This window comes from Pseudopodoces humilis, chromosome 10 (assembly GCF_049639895.1).
Source record: "Pseudopodoces humilis isolate 2021_Gansu_Grassland_sample_001 chromosome 10, ASM4963989v1, whole genome shotgun sequence".
NCBI classification, from domain to species: domain Eukaryota; kingdom Metazoa; phylum Chordata; class Aves; order Passeriformes; family Paridae; genus Pseudopodoces; species Pseudopodoces humilis.
The window spans coordinates 22,265,137-22,282,683 of NC_142209.1; the positions used below are offsets into that span (position 1 = coordinate 22,265,137).

Genomic DNA, 17,547 nt, shown 5'->3' on the forward strand with positions numbered 1-17,547 from the left:
ATCCCAAGGGATGGGCATCTCTTCCTCAAGGTGTCCTCTCCCCCAAAGGACCAGGCATCCCAATTAATACCTTTTCCCAAGAAAATTCACCCCTCCTCACAAAAGCAGGGTGTCCATCCACCCCCAGTACGAGCTGCCCTCCCCAAGGACCAGATATTCCTCCAGGCCATAGTGGGGGCAAGAAGACACTCCACTCTTTGAGGGTACCCACAAGCACTGTCCTATCCCCTGCCTAGGGGAGCCAAGCCAAATACCCCAGAGCTGGAGGCAGGGGGCACAAAAACCCCATCCATGGGGCACAGGAAGTACAAAAGGGCCAGAGATAAATGGCACCCATAATTTGTGGGGTGGTTAGGATTGTTTCTCTGCTCATTTCACTCCCTTCTCAGTTCTTTATGGGATAGACTTGGTGCTGCTCCCACTGGGAAAGCTGCCCCAAGGAGCTGCTCAGGGCACCCAAGGAGGTCAGTAAACCAACATGGAGCAGCACCCAACCGATGTGCAATACCCCCATCATTCCCTCGGAGCAATGCTGGCAATGCTCAACCTAGTGTTTTCCTGCCCCAAAATCAGGGACATCCCAATAAAGAATCTGGGGCATTTTCTCTGTGCCCCCCAGTCACGGCCCCCACCAGCCCAGCCTGATGCTGCCGAGCTCTCGCGGGCCTTAGTGGCACGTAAAGGGTTTCTCCCTCGTCCAGCGATAGGCCTGTAGCATCTGGCGTGTCCCCAAATACAGAAGGGAAATGGCTATTCAGCACTTCTGCTGCCTGATTGCTATTAACAGCTCCACCATTCCCTTTCCCAGTGGACCCACACTACCACTGGGCAGCTGCAGCTTTTTATCAACTTAATATTTAAAAAGTAAGTTGTTGTCCTCCTTTCCAGCGTGGCTGGTTGCCCCACCCCATGTTCTCCATCAGCTCACAGTCTGTCACCACTGGTTTCCACCTGGGACTCTCCCAGGCCTGCCCTGCACCCTGGGAAATGTCATCAATGTCCTCAGAAAAGTCATGGAATGGCCCATGGACACCCGCTCAGTGCCTGCCAGGGCCTGAGGATGAGCTGGCTCTGCCCCATCCCAGGATATCGAGGGTTTCCCTAGGACATGGGCACCCAGTGCTACATGACTTCCATGACTCCATCCTGGCTCACAATGCTGGCACCAGGGTGCTGTACCACAGGAGCACCACGCAGGACAGGATCACCCCTGGCACCCCCGCATGCTCCACACCATGCACCCCTGTTCCACTGCCCACCCACTGTCACTGTAGTCCCCAGGGACCTGCTGTCCCCAGGACCTGCGTGCCCTGGCAGCACCATCACAGCGTGGTGACTTACACCCCAAGCAAGAGGCAATAGGGCTTGTCAGAAGGGCGGCTGGTTTGGGGATCCCGAGATTTGCAGCGGGAATGACAATAACAGTGACAGGGCCAGATCCGGCCACGCCGATGAGGATCGAAAACCCAACTGGAAAACGCCTGTGGGCAGGAGGGGGCTCAGCCTGCCCTGCCCTGATGCCACAGAGATGAGCTTTGAGTCTCCCTGCAGGGCACTTACTTCTCCCTGAGCCACCCGAAAGGGGATTGGGAGCCCTGCAGGCCACCAGCCTTGGGGGAGCAGGACGGGGAGCAGGGGCTCGGCTCGCACGCAGGGAGACTTCTCCTGCCGCCTCTTGCTGACCGGCTGTTTTATATCAAGGCGGGAGGGGGGATTTGCTGTTCTAGATGGTATTTTAATGGGCAGGCAGGCAGCTGGAGCCTGGGAGAAGCCTGCTTTACATTGTTTGGGGTTGTAACAAATAAATTCAATTAAAGGCAAATGGCTCCGCGCAGCCCCCACCCTGCGCAGTGTCTCTGTGGCACTGGTGGCTGCGGGAGCCCCGCACCGGGGCCACCCGGGGCTCTGCCCACCTTCGCCCCTCGGCCCCGCCGCAGGGAGGTGCCGGGGTGAGCTGGCAGGATGCGGTGGGAACTGGGAAGCGCAGGGCACCGCACCCACAGAGTACCCACAGAGAGGACGGAGTGTCCGGGGAGTCCACCCTGTCCCCAAAGTGTGTGTCCCACCCCATTGAGCAAAGGAGATGTGAAAATCCCCGTGGCAGGAGCCCCGCCACAGCGAGCACTCCTCAGGAAGGGCAGCCCAGGACAACAGCCTCGGCGGGCAGCAGCATCCTCAGGGCAAGCAGAGACTGGGCAGAGGCTGGGGCGTGGACCTAAGCTTTGCATGGCCACCATGCAGCCCCGGAGCCCCATGGCCGGGGGGAGAAGCATGGCAGGGACATGCCAGAGCCTCAGTACGCTGTAAACAGCCGCAGCCGCGGCAGCAACTCTGCCGGGAGCCAGCGCCGGGCGTTAGTTAGTTGGAAACCAGATGGTGCTCTCCCAACCACCGGCACAGCCCGCTGGCCACGGCCCGGAGCCAGGCGCAGGCTCTCAGGAACCCCAGGGCTGCACAGCACCCAGCACTGGGACCCCGTCGAGGTGGACAGAGAGCTGGGGGTGCAGGGAAGGCCCCAGAGATGGACAGGGAGTGTCAGTGTGTCCCCGGCCCCATCGCTTCCTCAGCCAGTACTGTGTGTGTCCCAAGGGATGATGTGTCGCAAAGGATGGAGAAGGGAGGCAGAATCCACCAGAGGGGATTTGAGATAGGGTGTTAATATCCATTAAAATCCCCATGCACCTCTGTGTGCCACACCGTGCCTCAGTTTCCCTGTGCTTCCCAAGCAGCAGGGAACAACCAACAGCTGATCCACGGGTCAGAGTCTACCTCATCCCACCAGACTGGGGATAAGATAGCAGGGAAGGGCTAAAGCCCTACCTCCGAGGCCAGGGAAAGCCTCAGCGGTTCCTGGCATATCACACCTGGAGTAACTCTCCAAGGGAAATACTACATGGAATACAGACAGCAAGCCCCCATCCCAGCACCACCAGCAGGACCTGGGGCTCCAAGCTCTACCCCACTCCCCAGCGGTCTTGGGAGCAGGTGCACCACGGGGACATAGTGGACCCATCCCAGCCCTGGGATTTTGGGGGGGTCTGCAGCAAGAAGACAAACAGCCGGGGCTGGGGAGGGGCCGGGGGGAAGGATGGCATCCCTGGTAGCCATGGCGGGGGTCCTGTGGTGTTTACAGAGCTTAAAACCCGCCTAAGCCCCGCAAGGCCACGGCGCACAATAGTGTGTGGACGTGGTGACACCGGCCGTCCCCACACCACCTTGGAAGACAGAGAGCCCTGCCACCCACCGCCAGCACCGGGATTAATTATGATAATGTAGTTCTTTCCCCCTTTGTCACCCTAATGAATGGGCCCCTTTAGGATTTTAAGGCCTTTGTTTGGTGCCTCTTTACTGCGGTATTGTAGGATGGGGACTAGCAGGTGGCAGGTCCCCAAACAGCCCCTTTTGTCTCCTTTGGGGGCTGTTTTGTGGTGGGGTTGGGGAGGGGGATGCGAGGATGCAGGAGTGGGGATGTGCTGCAAGGGAAATCCTGGACGGAACCGTAGCACCCGCGCCACCGCTGTGGGGCCATGGCACCCCACGCTGTGCATCGTGGCATTGGGGATCGCCTGCCCCAGCCGTGCCCTGAGCCACCCGTGCCCTGGCCTGCTCGGTGGAGCCATCGTCTGAGCCCCTGCCTTGATCTTTTACTGCCTGGGCAAATCAATTACCCACCAGAAAAGTCCCTAAATCCCACCATAAAACCCGTTTAGCAGCCGCGGTGGCGCTCGCCAGGCCCTGGGCAAACCTCGCCCTATGCCGGCACGGAGCTGGAGCGATTTTCTGCAGGTACAGTGGGTAACTGCTGCCGTGGAAGGTTGGACTGCAGGCGCAGCTGCACAGCATCTCTCCACTCCCAGGAGACAGATGAGGGCTCCCCAGGAGTCCTGGCTGTGCTCAGACCCTTCCGAGGGTGCTTCTCTTGTGCTCAGACCTCCACAACTCGGTGCCCTTCTGCACCACTCTGTCCCCCTCCATGCCCCCTGAGCGTGGGAGCAGCTAGGGATGTGACAGCACTGGGTATGGCACTGGGGTCCAGGGACAGACAGATGAGGTGGTACAGAGGCACAGGGAGCAGGGACAAGGTAGGGCACAGAGACATCCCAGTGGCAATGCCCTGTGCCAGCGCGGATTCATGGGCTTTGTGTTAGGGCCATCGGCTGTGCCCAGCACAGAGCATGGTGCCACCAAAGTTGTGATGATGGAGCCTTGCTTCCTCCTATGCAGACACATAGAAGCATCTTTAATACTAACGCCAGCACAGGAATGACACCAGCACAGGGTTGACAGTGATGACACCTGGGGATGGTTGACGTCCCCCTGATTGCAGGCTGAGCTGGGTGATTCCTTCAGGATGCCCAGGAGCATTGGAGACACTGCATGGTTCTGCCTGAGGGCATCGTCAGGTGCCGGGCATTGGGGATCCCCCTGCTGCGCTCTACCTTCCGGCACAGGGGACCCTGGCTGCCATGTCCCCCTGGGCAGAGGGGCTCCGTGAGGAGGGGGGAGATCTTGGCCAGGCACTGCCGGGGGCTGCAAACTGGTGAGCAGCGGGGTGGTAAAACGGTGACAAGTAATTGGTGTCCCGGCCAGTCCTTTCATGCCGACGCCGTTTTATGGGTGAGGAAATTGCTTGTGAGTCAGGAACACAGGAGACAAATTTAGGAAGTGCTCTCTGAATGTGCCGGGGTCAGGCGCCGAGGCCGAGTGCTTGAAACCTGGGTGGCCTCGCCGCTCGCCCCGCGTTCCCCCCCCCCGGCTCCTCGGCATGGGAAAGCAGACCTTTTATCTTATCACTGCTCTTCCGCCGCCCCGGCCTCCCCCGCATGGCCCCCTCCCGGCACAGCCGCTGGCGCAGCAGACACAATGCGCGGTGGCGGCCAAACGCGCACCCGTGACCCTCCGGGAGTGCCTGGCACAGGGGGCTGCTCCCACCCGCCTGCCAAAGGGCTCAGGATCCTTTGCATCGCTCCGCATTCCCTTGTCCAACGGCACCGCGCTGGCCAGAGGGCTGATACAAGGCGCCGTGGGATGAGGGGACACGGCATCCCACCCCTTCTCGGGAACCAGCCCTGGCACAAGCTGCTGTGGCCCCAGGGGTGCAGCGAAGGGGAAACGCTGGTGCAAAGGTGTCCTGTACCATGGGGTGGCTGGTCCTCATCCCGCTGGCAAAGGTGCTGGAGCAGGCAGACCCCCCGTGCTGCAGTGCTACACCCCATGCCAGCCTTCCCCACGTTCCCCCGCATGCTGGGAAGTTGCTACTCCCCTTTTTTCCCTTTTAACTGGGAGGAAAGGCCTCAGCTCCATTCAGGTGCACCCGAATACAGCTGCCGGCTACCTTGAGCGCGCAGCCCCCATCCCCGGCCGCGGCCGAGCCGCCGCATCGGGCGGTTTGGATGTATTTTTCTTGATCGCTGGCCAAGCACTCTCTCCTGCAAAGCAGCATGTTTCTCATTTTCTGTAGGTTTAACTCCAAATTAATTTGTAAGTGATCTAGGTTTCTTGTTCCCCGAAAGATACCCAATAGCGGGGAGAGAGCTCCTGCCAACCGAAACGCCTCAGCGGGGTAAAGGAAAAGCAGGAAAAAGAATCCCAGGAACTGTGACCCCTGGTGGGTATTTAACAAGGTGTCAGGGCAAGGGATTTTCGGAGCCCAACTAAGTGGATGTGACACCGGCCCCGTGGGTCGGGAGGGGGTGCGGGGATGCTCCCGCCGCGGTAGAGCTTGCTGCTGCCAGGTCTCATCCTGATCCAGCCCTTGGGGCCAGCAGGAGCAGGGAGGGATGCTCAGTACTCCATTGCTTGCGCTGGCGGGTGCGAGAAAAGCTGGGGGAACAGGAGATGTTTGGGGTTGGGGCGAGCCATCCCCAGCACGAGCCCGTGGAGGTGCCCTCGCTGGGGGACCAAGGGAGCGTATTCGTGCTGGACAAGGGCTGCGGAAGCGCTGGCGCCTGCAGGGAGGCAGGGGAGGCCCCACAGGGTGGTGGTCCCCTGGGGCCGGTGGGTGGTGGGAGGGGGCCAGCGAGCCCGCCGGGCGCCCCTGCCGCATGGGAAGCGGGCACGGTTTAATTGGGCGGGCGGCCGCTCGGCGGGGCCGGCTGCTGGCAGGCGGACACAAGCTCTTTTGTCTCCGCTCTCGCTCCCGGCACCGGCTGGGGCTGGCAGGGCCCGGAGCGGTGCAGCCACTGAGAGCCGAGCTCGCCACCGGGGCAAGCAGCCAAACCCACCCCGGCTCCTCGGGCTGTCACAGGCCCTCGCTGCACGCGAGGAAGTGTCCAGGTGGCCAGCGAGGCTTCCTGGCTGATGAGGGGTTAGGAAATGTGTGGCAATCCCCGGCAAAGTGCCCTGCAGTTCTCCCCGTGCTCCCCCTTCTTGCCAGAACACCAGGAACAGGCGAGACCCCTGCCCTCCCCGCTGACTGGGCTCCTAAGCTTCATGGCCAGGGATTCTGGGGCAACAGGCGTGTGAAAGCACCCTGGCTTTTGCTCTCCAAGGAGGGATCTACAGTGAGAGCAGCCACTGCTTTTGGATCCTGGTTTCTCTTGCATGCCTCCCATCCCTCAGCTCCATTCAGATCCTTTCTGTGGAGTGGGGTCACCAGCCAGGGGCTGTGCCTCTCCTCCCTTCCCCAGCACCCTCCAGGCATGGTGGCTCCTACCCCACAGGTGACATCCATGAGGGTGGACAATGACAGGCCTGAGGAATAAGCGGCAGACCCCTTATTCCATGTGCATCCTTCACCCACCTGGTCTCCCAGGGACATTCCCAGGAGCCTCCTGTCCCAGAAGTCCCTTGCTACAGGAAGAATAGGGGCTATGAAGACTGGAAAGGACATCATGTGAGAGAATTGAGGAGTGATCCCCAGGTGATGGGGCGGATTGTCTGGCCACCATCCAGAGCAGACTGGACTCCTCACAGAGCAGTCCCAGCCCCTTGCATGGAGGGAGCATGGCTTGGGGGGGGTGGGGTGCATCAAAGCCAGCTGTGGATCAGCAGTGGCTGCAAGCAGAGCACGGCCAAATCCCTTCTTCCCGGCATCCGGCACCAACCACCCCCTTTGCAGAAAGGCCCGAGCAGGGGAAGACGTTGCTGTTGCTCAATGACCCTGTGAGGGCCTGGGTCCTTCCTGGTGCTGCTGGGAATGGCTGGGTGACACGGCTGAGTTGCCAACCCAAAGAGCAGACAGACACCACCATCACCATGGTGAGCAACCTCTCATGGATGGCACAGACTGGCCAGATTTGCCTCCTCAAGTCTCTGAACCTGTCAACAGGTGATTCATGGCTTTCCTTGTCTGGGAACACAGCTGGATGCTTTGGGGAACCCTGGTGCTGGGGTGGAGATCAGAGGGAAGGGGCTGCAAGGCTGCCCACTGACCATCACACCCGTCACCACTGCCAGTGCTGCCGGTTGGTTGCTCCTCACCATCCTCTCCAGTTCTCCCAGCGCCAGCAGGCGGCTGCATCCTGGCCCCAGGCGCAGGTGTTCGCACCGGAGACCACAGTCCTGGGGAACAGTGCTGCCTTCCCTGCCTGGGGCAACCTGCATCCTGCCACAGGGTTAAACTCCCCAAGGAAAGGAGGGAGGAAGATAGGAAAAACAATCACAAGAATTTGTTTCATGCTGCCTGGATCCCTCCCCGCACACAGCAGTGTTTTTGGACGGCCGATTTATAATCAGCAGTGTGGAATGTTGTAAATTAAATATTTTTAAACAACTTTGCTCTCTCTCTGGTTAAACATTTCAGAGATCGCTCTTTCTTGTCTGTCTCTTGCTGGGTGGTCCCTCCATTCGCCCGTACATCTTCCTCAAACACAATTAACCATTTAGATGTTGCACAAAGGAATAGCTTATGCATACAACACCAGTCGCTCGCTGCTCTGGCGCTGGGGGAGGGAGGCAAATAAGAAGGCAGCTTCTTTTATTTTCTACTAAAAACAAAAACAAGAAAATCCCTTTTCCCTTCCCAAACTATCCCATTTTCCCTTGAATTGTAAAGGCACTTATCCAAGCTCATCAGCTGTCTTGGTCCTCAGTCCAACAATCCCCTTGCCGTCCCCCATCCCCTGAAATTCAACATTAGCATTTTAAAAGCCTAAAACATACAAGTGTATTTAGACTCAAGCTCTCCCAAACTCTTGCTTTCCATATTTATATACACACGTATTTTAACGTATATAAAATGTCTGTCTATAGGACCTGGAAGGAAGTTCCCGTCTGCCGGCCCGTCTGGGAGGCACAGGCGCGGCTGTGGACCTTGGCTCCTGGGAGATGGAGTGCAAACCGACAGGATCCAGAATCAGTCTCCTGTCTGAGAGGGAGCGAGCCTCGGTGGGCAGGCTGCTGGGGTGGGGGTGCTGGGTGCTTGTGAGGGAATCTCCACATCCCCAAATTAACTCTGCAGGTGGCCCAGTGAGAAGGGCCCTGAGCTCTGCGCTCCCCCATGGATGGGACGGGCTGGGTCGGGGCACAGTGGGCAGCCTGCAATGCCGAAGGCCCCAGCCCCGCCCGCCCACTGCAAGCATCAATCCTTTAAAACAGATAACCAAAGGCCACAGGAGTGGCTGTGTGTGACGGGAGGGCAGCACTGCGGTGTCCTGGGGCTGGATTACACCACACACTGTGCGACGTGCGTCTGTCACACCACTGCTGCCGGCACAGGCGGCTCCTCTGCGAGCCCCACGTGGGGCTTGATCTCACTCTGCCCCTCACAAGACATTGGGCAGGGACCACAGCAGCCATTACTGGCCCTCACTGGGGACTTGGACCAGCGTGAAGGCAGTAAGGCACCTCAGGAAAACAATGGTGTTCCCCAGACCTGTGGGGTTTTATTAGGAAAATTCTCATCTCTGGACCAGCAAAGTCCAAAGTGGGCAGGGGCATGGTGAAAAGCACTCTTCCCAGGCAGCCAGAGTAAGGACAGTGGGGTGCAGAAACCAGCAAGGAAGCCAGCAGGAGCATGGCTGTGCACAATCAGCCTTGGAGACTGAAGGCAATAAAAGATTGTCAAGTCCTTCTGATCCCAACACAGAGAGGTTCAGGAGAGTCCCACTACTAGGGCTGCACACACAGTGTCAGCTGGATAGGTGACTGGGGGAGCCAGACCCGTGTACCTGAGTACGTATGACATATGTGTACCTGTGTACTATATGACTGTTCAGGCTCTGCTCTCGCCTTTGTGCCCAAAAAATTGTCCTAAAAGCAAGATAAAAATTGTCCTAAAAGCAAGATCAGAGCTGGGTGCAAAATTTTTGTCTCCATTTGAACACCATGGGGGTTGGAAGCCCACCGTCCTGGGGAATGGCTGGCTGTTTGTCTTCACCTCATGTGGCTCTCTTCCAGGGCTGCCAGGAAGATGGGAGCCATCCGCTTTGGTTTGACTGCAGAAGGGATCAGATGAGCTGCTGCTTCCTGAGAGATCTCAATAGCCACCTACAAAAGCAAACACAAACTGCTGAGGGAGGTGAGCCACGGCTCTGGGTGTCTTCAGCTGCCCAACAAATGTGTCTTAAAAATGGGCTTGGCTGCAAAAATCCTGGCAAGTACCTGGCTGCAGAGCCAGAGTGAGGGGGCAGAGCTTCAGGTGCCCCTGTCATGGTGTGCCAGGGGGGAAAGACCCACAGGAAGAAGTGTGGCCAGGTGTGCATGCACACTGTTCTGCACCCACACCAACCCTGCTGCCCTGGTCACAGGAAAAGCCTTTTGGGAGCAGCTGGCAAAACACCATGCAGGGAAAACCACAAGCCAGCGGTCCTGCTGGCCATCACAGCAAACCTCTGCTTTACCCCATGCAGATCCAGCATGTGACAAACCACTGCAAGAGCCTCTTCACAGCAACCCTGGCATTACATCTGCCGAAGAAGTGTTCAGGACAAGTCTGTCCAGAAAGAGCCGGCACCTACAGAGCTGGAGAACTTTCATCTCTTTCAGAGAAATGTTGCCTATATAGCACCACTTTGATGCCAGTTAACACCATGGTGGGCACAAGCTGTAATGCTCAGCTGGCTGGGTGTGACAGAGCAGCTTATTTGTTTCTGAGAGGTGCTCCATTCCTCAAAGTTGGTGAGCAGATTGTACCAGTAACACCTTCCAGAATGTCTCTATGACCTGGGACCAGTCACATCCAAAACTACCGGGCAACAGAACTTCATGCCCTCAGTCACCTCCCCAGTTTTCTCAATGACTGTAACATCACTAGGTTTGTGAAGTTGCCTGACCCAACCCATCACATGCTCACCTGGTGATGACAGCAGCATGGAGACCAGGTTAGATGAGGAAGGGTTAACCTCCAGTGCCTGCCTTGGGATTCCTGAAGGCCCTATTATCCCAAACTATTTTTCATAATTACTGCCACACACGTAGACTACATCAAGAGTGAATCTTCACTTTGATAATTTGTGCTGTGAAATCTCACTTTGGGATCTACTTTTATCTCACACCAAACACCTGCAGGTCGTAAAAGGCGAAAAGGAAAAGAAAATGCCTCAAATCCCAGCCAGATTTTCAAGTGTCAGAGAACACTAAATTAATGCTAAATTCTAACCGACACAGTAAAGAGCCCCCCACCCTCTTCTTAAATTAGCTAAACAAAAGGACTGAGACTTGAACATATAATTAAGGCACAAGGAGGTAAAGCTGTGGCTGCTAAACAAGGCAATGTAGTCTTTTAAGAAGTTAAGATGTATCCTAAAAACCAGGGGGAGAAGGCTTTGTGTTTCAGCAAAAGGACTGTGAGTAAAAGTCCCTACAAACCTCTCATGGCTTTGCCAGCCTTCTGGTAAAATGCAAAGCCAGGTAATTACACTCCACTCTGCTTCTGTTTCTACACACCCAAAATGGAGCCTCTCTCCCTTGCCGCACACAGAGACAAGAACTCTCTTTAATTAACCTTTGTAAAGCCTCTGCGATCCTTGGATGAAAAAGGCTCTGTATCTTCGGAACATGTTTGTGCACATACGTGAGACAAAACCTCCAGCACAAAGCTGGAGCTGAACTGCAGTGCATTTCTTCTCTGCAGCTTGTCACAGGCCTTGAAGCTCATCCTTACCTGTAGTTTCCATTCCAATCTGGTCCTTTAGAGGAAGGATTTTGTTTACGAAATTCAGGGAATGTCTGGATTATAATCTCTCTCCTGTCAAATTAACTAGGAAATGGTAACTCTCCTCAGGGGTCACGGATGCCCATGAAGCACACATTTATCACTCCAGTTAATGAAATACCATCCCTGCCAGTTGCTGTAAGCACCTCTGGATGTCAAACTGCCAGGGGCAGATAAATGCCCTGTTCAATCCTACTACATTCTAATAAACAACTTTTAGGTAGGAACTTGTGTCCAATTTATAAACATTAAAGAACAGCTTGTGTTTCAATCCAATCCAGGTGCTTTACAATCCTGGCACAGGCCCTGACCACAAGGCTGTGCATTTCACATTAGCACGAGCAACTCATCTCAGAAACATAGGTACAGTCATCCACGGATCATCCAAGTGTGGGGAGAGATCTCTTGTCTGGCATTAGGAACAGTGGACTGACAGGAAGAACCACCAAAATAAGGCAGGGAGTACCCACTGTTTACACCTCATGCCCCCTTCATGCTCCACCAGCCGTCACATACTTGCTCTTTGGAAGGATTTCAAAGTATCAAACCAAACTCAGCCCTGATGGAAATGGGTGCCAAACTCTTTGACTGCATTAGAGAGGAGAAGAGGCACAGATTAAACATTTCTGTGCTGTGGGGCAGCATCATGAGAGACAGTAAGGAGGAGGAGGCTGGCGAAGCTGCCGGGCTGCAAAGCGCAGCCGGCACCGCCGCTGTTCTCGCTGTCCGCCTGCTGTGTTGATGAGATGCACAAGCAGCATCCCGAGCAGTTTCTCCCAGGCTCAGGGACGGTGGTGCAGGACTGCAGGGACGTGGTTTACACCACAGGGAGGGCGGCTAAGTCATTCTTTGGAGTGGGCACAGTCTGTGTGGTCCCCGCTCTCCCTTCTGCTGGAAAAGTACAGTGCGTTGGCCGGGCGCGCAGGAACCGATATAACCCGGCACAAACCCGCGCGCATCCCAATGAGGGGGGAGGGGCTGACGGACACTCCGCTCTGCAAATACTTCTTTATTAAGACATAAATATAAAGCTGAACAGGAAAGGAGCAATGACAGGGTAAACCATGCCAGTACTGATCTGTACGGATGATCTTACGATGCTTGAACATCTGGTTCTGCTGCTGGCTTCCATAAAATCATCTTTAAAAGCTACTTGGGTTATATCTCCATCAGCTGTTCGGTGCCCACAATGACTTCATTAACATGTTTGGCTGAAAAGAGAGAGGGAGAAAAAGAAGAGCAATTGAGTTTTGCAGAAGAGCTTCAGACCTTGCGTTTTTCAAACCTGCAACTTTAAAACAAATGAGAAAAGCAGATTCTGGGGAACTCAGAGATTTGCTGGACTCCAGCGTCTCTCCGACAGTATCCCACACACATGGTGAAAGCCTAAACAACTGACTAAACATCAGGAGATTTCTCTAATGAGAGTTTTCACATGTATGTGTCACTAATAAACAAGAGAGGCCCTACGGAAGTCACAGCTGCTACTGACAGGTGTACACCTAGGTCAAGGCAAGGAACCATCAGCATCCAACATGGAGATCAGACATAAAATTAAAGATCAGTAATCCACCCTGGCCCTAACGAGCACTGTCTGCCCCAAACTGCTTGGAGCACCAGGGGTCCATCACTGAGGCAGCATGAGATCCTCTCAACAATCTCAACTCAGTCCTGACAGCTTAAAAACAAGAGGGTTTTTTTGTGTGTTTTTTTTTTTTTGTTTGGGTTTTTTTTTTTGGGTTTTTTTTTTTTTTTAATTTAAACCTGACCCTCCTGTGGAGCAAATTTGTTGGAGGGGCAATTTCTGCAAGGTCACTCCTTTGCCTGTTCCCAGGAGCTTTGCACAGCCCCAGTGGACACATTAATGTGCCAGTCCCTGCCCCAGCACTGTTAATGCACTGTACTGAAAGAGCCTTCCCTTTAAAATGCAAAAGCAGCTTGTCAGGGAAGGACTGCAAATAAAGGATCTAAAGCCAAAATAATAAAAACACGCAACTGAAAGCCCAGTGCCTAAAAAACCCAAGCATTCTGTCTCAGAGCATGACACAAAGCTGGTGTGCTCAAAGTGGGTGTCCTCAGGGTACTGTGGAGGAGGTGGTGAATCTAAACTGCTCTCCAGAAGCTGGACACCTATTCAGGGGGAGCTCAGGTGGTGGTGTCCCATGCCCCTAGGCTCTTCATCTTACCTCCTGCAATTAGGAATAACAATTGGCTCTGGAGCCTGGGATAAAGTGTTAAGGCCTATGAGGAGCTGGGATACACCAGTGGAGGCTGTGGTGTCTCCCACACCTTATACAGCAGTGCGGGTAGATAGCCAAGGATGATGGAAATGATGAATTGTGTTTTATTTACCCACTTAAAACTCCTCCCTGTAGGGGAGTGGATCTTGCAAGACTGCTGCAAAACAACAAATATGCCACCTTTGGCTAAAGGAAGAAATTCCTGGCAATCCCCAACATGGTGCTTCTCTTGGTTTAAAATTCAAGTCACAACCTTTGTACCATGCAAACCATTGCTCCAGTAATGGTTTGATAAAATTATGTTGTATGAACTTCAAGGAGTTTTGCACTGTGGCAAGGTAATTTCTCACTACAACCTCAATCCCACAGTCATATGGATTATATGCAATCTTCTCAGCCTGAGGGACAGAATATGCGAGCCATACCACTTCCTTTCAGAGACTCTTCTTTGGGAAGCCTAAAATAAGGAGACCAAGGGGTTGCTTCTCACCTGCAGCATCAGACTGTGACATTTAGCTCTTTGCTCAGGGTACTAATCATCAACCAATAATTAGTCCTGGAACCTCACAGTAACATCCTGGAGCTCAGTCTCCAGCACTTTGGGCAGGATGAGCAGAGGTGGATGCAATGCTCAGGAAAATGAGGGGCTGACTGTACAAGTGCCAGGTGCAAGCATGATGTAGGTAGCACCACACAGCTTCTCCAGCACAGCTCTTGCCAATAGCCCCAAGTCCAGCCTTCAGCGCCTCTCTCCTCCTGTCCCAGACCCCACACAGCCTTGCCAAGGTACCTCAAATCCAACCTGCAGCATTTCTTGCTGTAACATTCCTCACCCCCAAACAACTTTCCCAATATATCTCAACAGGCCCTGTAGCAACTCCTGTGACTCCATTCCTGAACCTCCTCCAAGCAGACTACCTATCATGTTGATTTCTATGATGTGAATAAGACCCTGGCTACCATCCAGTGAGAGTAATTACATTATACCTCTGCAGATTAAACATGCCTTCATCTAGGCTTATAGAGAGCCATGTCAATTTATGGTTCTATATATAGGTTATCTGTAGGAATACATTTTAATAAGGAACTTCTTGCTTCATTTCAGACAGCATCCTCCATGATCCTAAATGTGCAGAGTTGGGATGAGTCCTGTCACATACCTTGCTGCAGAGGTGATACCAACTATTTGTATTTTGCACTGACATGCTTGCAGCAGCCTTATGGTGTCTTATATTTTACACCTGATGAGTTAAAAATGTTTTTTGAGAATGGGTGAGTAAGAGCATTCCTGTTTTACAGATGGGGAAACCAAGGCAGCAGTGAGTTAGCGAGCTCAGGCAGCCAAAGCCACATGGGAAATTGGAGCCTGCATTCCTGCATCTCTCATCCCTGTGCCTGTTTCATCTCCTCCTTGATCCCTGTGGCCCAGATTCCCCAAAGTGGGCACACATGGTATGTCACTGCTACCTCAGACTCATACAAAATCACCAAACTGATTTCTTCTCGTAAAGGCTTAAAGAAAACACATGAATCTGCCTGTCTAAAATCTGCGAGAAGGTTTTCAAGCGATAAAGGGAATGGTTTTGCTAGAAACAAAGCCCCATTCCGCACCCCGGGGATGTGATAGGCAGATAAGGATTCACCCTGCTTCCCTCTTCCATTCCCAAAGCCCTTCTTGCGGAGCGAAGGGAATTCAGACTCCAGTGTGTGTGCCAGAGAGCTGAGCTATGGATAGCGTTTCATTATCTGACGTGGCTGCCAGTTGCCAGTGGCTCTGGCTGGTACCAGCAAGCTCAGTTCCCGCAGAAACTCTGCCTGAAACTCTGGGGGAGGAGGGAGAAGTACCTCACATGCTTTGCTGTTCAGCTCCCTTTCTCCTTCCCCAGCTCCCCATTACGGATTTCTTACCAGGCTGCCTTTTATCTGACACTGGCAGGGTTACAGATGCATTCAGCCCACAGAGAAAGAAGACGGATTAGAGAAAGGACTTTGAGAAAGCCTTAAGAGTTGGACTCTTCAACCTTAAATCATGTTCAACTAGATCTTCTCAGATTGGGAGCATCTGGTGCTAAGCAAATCCAGAGCTGATCAACACATTCAACCTCCTGATTAGCACTTTGCTTCAACTTGCTGACGCAGCCCAGCCTGAAGTCAGCCTGGGTGCTTGAACCGAGTGTCCACGGAGACTTTACGGAGTGTAAATCAAAAACCTGTCACTCGTTATATATGCATTCCTGCTTGGGAAGGCATTTGTTTACATATACTGTACACTAGCCCCTTAAAAACATACGCACAAGGCGAGCTAGAGAGCAGAGCAGCTTTTGGTGCTTGGCTAAAAACAAATTGTAATGCAAATAAACAGAGGGGCGGAAATGACTGCGCAGCCCAGCACAAACCCCACCAGCAGGCTGGGGGCCGGGGACCCAGCGCTCCCCAGCCTTCCTGGCAGGTTCCTGCCAAGCCGCTCACAGAAAGGGGATGCCGGAGCATTCCTTTAAAAGCCATGTGAAAGCATCTCCTTGTTGTTTGCTCAATTAGCCCCAGACAGATTGCTGCTGCTGCTGCTGGTGGCAACGCTGGGTTGTAAAGGAGGAGGGGAAGGAGGGGAAAGGGAGGGAAAAAAAAAAGAGAGGAAAAAAAGGGTTAGGGCCTAGGCCCAGGACCACCACGAAGTTTCAGCCCTCAGGGGCTCCAGAAAACGTTCAGTTTACTCACTCAATTACATACACTGTTTTATAAACCCTTTAAAATAAAATAGAAAACAGTCCCTGGCACAGAATTACTGCTCTATTATACAGCAGTGATGAAAGCCACTGCTGTGTATTTGCTCTCTTTAAAGCAAGAGATAGTTTAACTTAAAAAACTAGGCGGGGGGAGGGGTGGCTGCAGAAACGCATGCACGAAAACACGCTGTGGGTGGTTCCCACCACATTCACCCAGGACAGAAAGGATCAGAGAGTGGGAGAGAAGAGCAACTTGTCTCTGCAGTGATGGTTGGCTCTGGAAAAGCAGCCAGGTTGGGGGGGGAGAGGAACTAAAGGGGCTTAAGGGGATGGGAAGCAGCTGAAGCTTGACTTTGGGAAGCTGGAGGGTGTTTTAAATTACATGTACAGATAAAGAAGGGAAGCAGGTGATGGGGGCTGATTTGTTTGTGTTTACAGAGCAGTGGGACTTTCCAGTCAAGGCCTGTTCTCTCCTCAGCCAAGCTTTACTTACATGATCACTGGAGACCAGGGTGACCACACTGTGGCCCCAAAGGCCAGGTGTGTCTCACAATTTCTCCTAAGTGCCAGGTCAGCCCCACTGTGCAGGCATCAGTTGAGCCCATGGGTCCCCAGCAGCGATGATCTCCATGAGTGTTCCAGCTGCTCCCAGGGTGGGATGTGCAGCTCACCCCAGGGGTTGGTGGTAGGTTCAGGCAGATCAGTTCTGGACCATAGCTGGAGCCTCCAGCCCACAGAACAGGCAGGCAGTAGAGATCTTACTTCTGCCTTACATCCAACAACCACCAGTTGTCAGTGCTGGTGGCCTCATGGTTCAGCTGAGGATTTTTTCATAGCTCAGCCAGAATGAATCCCTTTGCTCTCAAACCTTTTTGGGGAATAGATGTGTCTTCACAGTGTAAAGTAACAGTGATTCAGTGCCCAATGAGAGATGACTTTACTGTGGGTTGGAACAGATAGATTGGGGGAGTGAAAAAACAGGAGAGAGATGTATGGGAAAGTGATCAGTCACTGTCTTAGAAGAAAAGTTAGTAAAGAGAAAAGGAGACCCAGAGCTATGGATGCACCTAAGATAGCAAGCTCCTTGGGGAGGAAGTCTTCCTACTGGGACTGAGTCCTACCAAAGTGGGTGAGAAGGGACTGGATTATATCCATCAGTGTGCTCCCATGGGCTATTCCCCCTCTCACAGCAAATACAAGCAGAGATCTCAAAACAGCAGTTTGACTGTCCACATCTTAACTTCCTGATATGATGGCAGAGGTGCCATATTTGCCTGCAGCACTGGACAAAAGCCCTTTTCCTTTCTCAGCAGACATTGGGATGTTCTTCCTGGCTCTTTAATGTGGCTGGGCTCTAGTAGAGCAGAAGTGGTTACTTTCTCTGCATGGAGCATGTAAAAATATTTCCACAAGGTTATGAACTGCTGCCTTATGGGTAGACTTCAATATCAGCATGCTGCGAATGTGGCAGTACATTTAACCGGCTAAC

The 17,547-nt window shown here is 53.6% G+C and overlaps 1 protein-coding gene across 2 annotated transcripts in view; it reads right to left on the bottom strand.

Annotated features, from left to right (window-relative positions):
- Positions 1–12,089: 12,089 nt before the first annotated feature.
- EIF2B3 (eukaryotic translation initiation factor 2B subunit gamma) overlaps positions 12,090–17,547 on the bottom strand; it is a 99,407-nt gene continuing 93,949 nt past the window's right edge. For both annotated transcript variants that reach the window (XM_088060484.1, XM_005521097.3), the window contains one exon: positions 12,090–12,306. In XM_088060484.1, the coding sequence (XP_087916610.1) occupies positions 12,254–12,306 (53 nt within the window). In that variant the 3' untranslated portion in view covers positions 12,090–12,253. The remainder of the gene's footprint in view (positions 12,307–17,547) is intronic.